Consider the following 3,193-nt stretch of genomic DNA (forward strand, 5'->3'; position numbering starts at 1 on the left):
AGCACATCCCAAAAGTATTTAGAGGCTGGGATGGCAGCAGCACCACTGGGGGGTTTCTGCCTCTTGCTAAAACAAAACAAAACCTTATACAAAAGGTTCCTGGCCCCCCCCGAGGCTGCAATGCCCCCGGGCTGGCGGGAGGGGTGTTTTTGGGCTCTGCCTCGGCGCTGCCGGTAATTGGATTCAGCTTCCCCGGCGGCGCACAAAGGGCCCATTGAGGGCGGTGGGAACTGCCCCGCGCCAGCGCCAGCTCCCGCCGCTCTTCACAGCTCCTCAAAAGCCACTCGAGCCCCGCTCGGGCCGCAGGGAGCGGGGCTGGCATCTGCCAAGGAAACAGCCGGTGTGGGCAGCGAGGGGGGGCCCCCCTGGGGACAGACCCCTCCTGCTTGGGGACAGTCCCCTCCTACTCGGGGACAGCCCCGGGGACCCCCAGACCTTCCCCTGGGCATCAGCCTCGTCTTTTGAGATGCCACCCGGGATCCATCCCGGGGGTGATGCTCCCATGGCCTCCCTGGGGCTGCCTGCCCGGGGAGCTCCCATGGCCACGCTCCTGCCCAGCCACAGCTGCCCGTTGCTCCGGGACAAGACAAAGGTGGCATTTTGTGGACTTGGCAGAGCCGTGGACGTTGCCACCAGCGACCGGGCAGCGGGACAGTCCCCCAGCCCTGCTGACCTCCCGTCCCCCAGCCCCTGTCCCCAGCAGCCCCGTGAGCCCCCCACGGTGTCACATCCCCAGCACACGGGCCGGGGGCTGGGCCAGCTTCGCTCAGGCTCCGTGCCACGAAGCCATGGGGATGCTGCTGCCTGAAAAGCAGGACGGGGCAGGAGCAGCGTTGCTATTCCCGAATGAGCACCAGGACCTGCCTCGTGGCAGGGCTGATGCCCAGGGAGGGATCCCAGCACCCTCCATCCTGCCCCAGTGGACCCCCACGTGCAGCCCTGGGTGGTCACCTGGGAGTCGGAGACCTCAGAGGGTTTCTCGGTGAGGCTGCTGCTCTCGGCGGGGATCAGGTCGTTGTACTTGGTCACGTCCTCGTCCGAGTAGTGGAGGCTGCCGGGGCTGGGCCGGGGTGGGGACCTCGGGGACAGGCAGGGGGTCAGCGTGTGTCCCCTCCCCTCGGGGCTGTGCCACCTGGGGACAACTCCAGCCGACTCCCAGGGCAGGCTCACGGACCATCCCTAAGCTGGTTGGCCAATTCCCCCAAAAAACCCCTGATCCCATGATCCACGGGGGCTCAGGGAGTCCCAGCTTTTCAGGGGCCATGGGGCAGAACAGGGTCACCCCTGGGGGTCCCAGCCCTGTGCCCATCCCACGATGGAGCAGGAATGGACACGATGAGTGAAACAGTCCCCCTGTGTGGGGAGGGGGCTGTGGTGGGGGGTCCCTACCGGGTGTAGATGCCGTTCTTCCGGCAGAAGGAGTTCTTGACGGAGAGGCGCCGGTTGTTGAGCTCCAGGGCAGGGAAGCTGCCCTCATCCAGGCTCACCATCTCCCCGTGGCTCAGGGCGGTCGCCTTGGAGCTGTTCCCTGGGGGATGGGATGCTCAGCCTCTCCCAGACCCTCCCCAGGCAGCACAGCACAGGGCGGGTCTGGACCCTGCACAGGGGGGCTGGAGAACGGTCCAGAAGGAATTGTGCTGGCTCCAGAGTGACCACAGCCAAGAGGTGCCAGCCCTGTGCTCAGTGCCATGGGCCATGCCCAGCCTGCCTGCCCTGGCTCAGCCCCCCGAGCTGCCCCAGTGCCTGCAGCTCCCAGCTCTGGGGCTGTTTGCTTAGCGAGGAGGTCTGGATTTTCCCCACAATTTGAGCCCTTGATAGAGCTAAGAAAACAGAGCTGTGTTTGGCTAATCCCAGTGACCTCTGCAAGCCCCCGGGCTGCCCTGCCTCTGCAGCTGACTGTGGGACAAGTCAGTTATTTAATCTTTAGCTCCCAGTGTGCTCTGGGAAGGCCACAGCATCCTTATCATGTGTCACTGGCTCCCTGGGGCAGCTGTTCCCAAGGCAGGCAGGAAGGGAGGCTCCCACCGCTCCACTCAGACCCCAGAGGCAGGCAGGGAGGCCCCCAGGAGGCTCCCATGGGATCAGGGCTGGCACTTGGAGGGTCCTGTCACCACCCAGCACACTCCCACACTCACCTGAGTCTGACTTCTTGGAGTACTTCTTGCTCTGCCCGCGGATGATGAGCACGAAGACAAGGAGGAGGATGAAGATGAGCCCCACCAGGGCAATGACCACCAGGAACCACCACTCCTCGTAGAATGGGTTGGTTTTCTGGGCTGGGGCACAGCAGGGAGGGTCAGAGGGGGATAGGCGTGGGGGACAACTAGTCTGGATGCGCAGACCCGACTGCAGGGCACAGGGTCCCTTGGGGAATTTTATAAGACCTGGATGCATGTGGTAAGGGGATAACAGGGAGCTTTGGAATGGGAGTGCTGACAGTGGAATTTGGGACTCTGTAGGAGCCAGGGGATGGCTTTCAGTGATGGCCATGAGAACAGAACAACACCAGGGCCCTCCCTCTGGCACAGGGGGGACAGCAACCCCCCAGGACACCCACGTGCTGCCCACCTGACACGGAGGGGGAGGGAGTGCTGGGGGTCCCGTAGCCATAGTCATTCACGGCAATGACACGGAAGTCGTAGCTGACCCCCTGCTTGAGGATGTCCATGCTGAAGGTGTAGGAGGTCACCTCCTTGGGGATGTCTTTGATGAGGATGTCCCAGAGCCCCTCATCTGGAAGAGAGAAGGGGGCTGGGAGGGAAGGGCTGGTTCTGCAGGACACCCCAGGGAGAGGGGCTGATGTGCCTCCATCCAGGACTGTGTGCCCTCTGGGTGCTGCCCTTTCCACCAGCCCCGCTCCACAGTGTTTTCCTCACAGATCAGCACATGGCCAACCCACAGACACTGGGTCCTAATCCCCAACCCAGCCTGTCAGGTGGCCTGGGACAGGTCAGCACTCCCTGTCGCAGTTTCCCTCTCTCCTGACCCCAGGGTACGTCTGGTATCGAGGTGTGGACGAGAGGAGCTCAGTACCTGAGGGACGGGCCTCGATGACGTATCTGGTGATGGGCCCTTGGCCGGGGTCCCCGCTCGACCAGTGGATGGTGATGGCTGAGCCATAGCGGGAGATGAAGGGCTCGCCGGGGGGGCCGGGGGCACCTGGGGACCCAGAGCAGAGCTGAGGGAGGGGCCA

At 63.9% G+C, this 3,193-nt stretch overlaps 1 protein-coding gene across 1 annotated transcript in view; it reads right to left on the minus strand.

Moving 5' to 3' along the window:
- Positions 1 to 273: 273 nt before the first annotated feature.
- LOC103755879 (protein sidekick-2) overlaps positions 274 to 3,193 on the minus strand; it is a 26,021-nt gene continuing 23,101 nt past the window's right edge. The window contains exons 23-28 of the mRNA XM_029960107.1: positions 3,034 to 3,178; positions 2,569 to 2,733; positions 2,136 to 2,276; positions 1,390 to 1,528; positions 932 to 1,078; positions 274 to 322 (exon numbers count right to left, since the gene is read on the minus strand). Of these exons, the coding sequence (XP_029815967.1) occupies positions 274 to 322; positions 932 to 1,078; positions 1,390 to 1,528; positions 2,136 to 2,276; positions 2,569 to 2,733; positions 3,034 to 3,178 (786 nt within the window). The remainder of the gene's footprint in view (positions 323 to 931; positions 1,079 to 1,389; positions 1,529 to 2,135; positions 2,277 to 2,568; positions 2,734 to 3,033; positions 3,179 to 3,193) is intronic.

Source organism: Manacus vitellinus, unplaced genomic scaffold (assembly GCF_001715985.3).
Source record: "Manacus vitellinus isolate BGI_N305 unplaced genomic scaffold, ASM171598v3 scaffold_24_pilon, whole genome shotgun sequence".
NCBI lineage: Eukaryota > Metazoa > Chordata > Aves > Passeriformes > Pipridae > Manacus > Manacus vitellinus.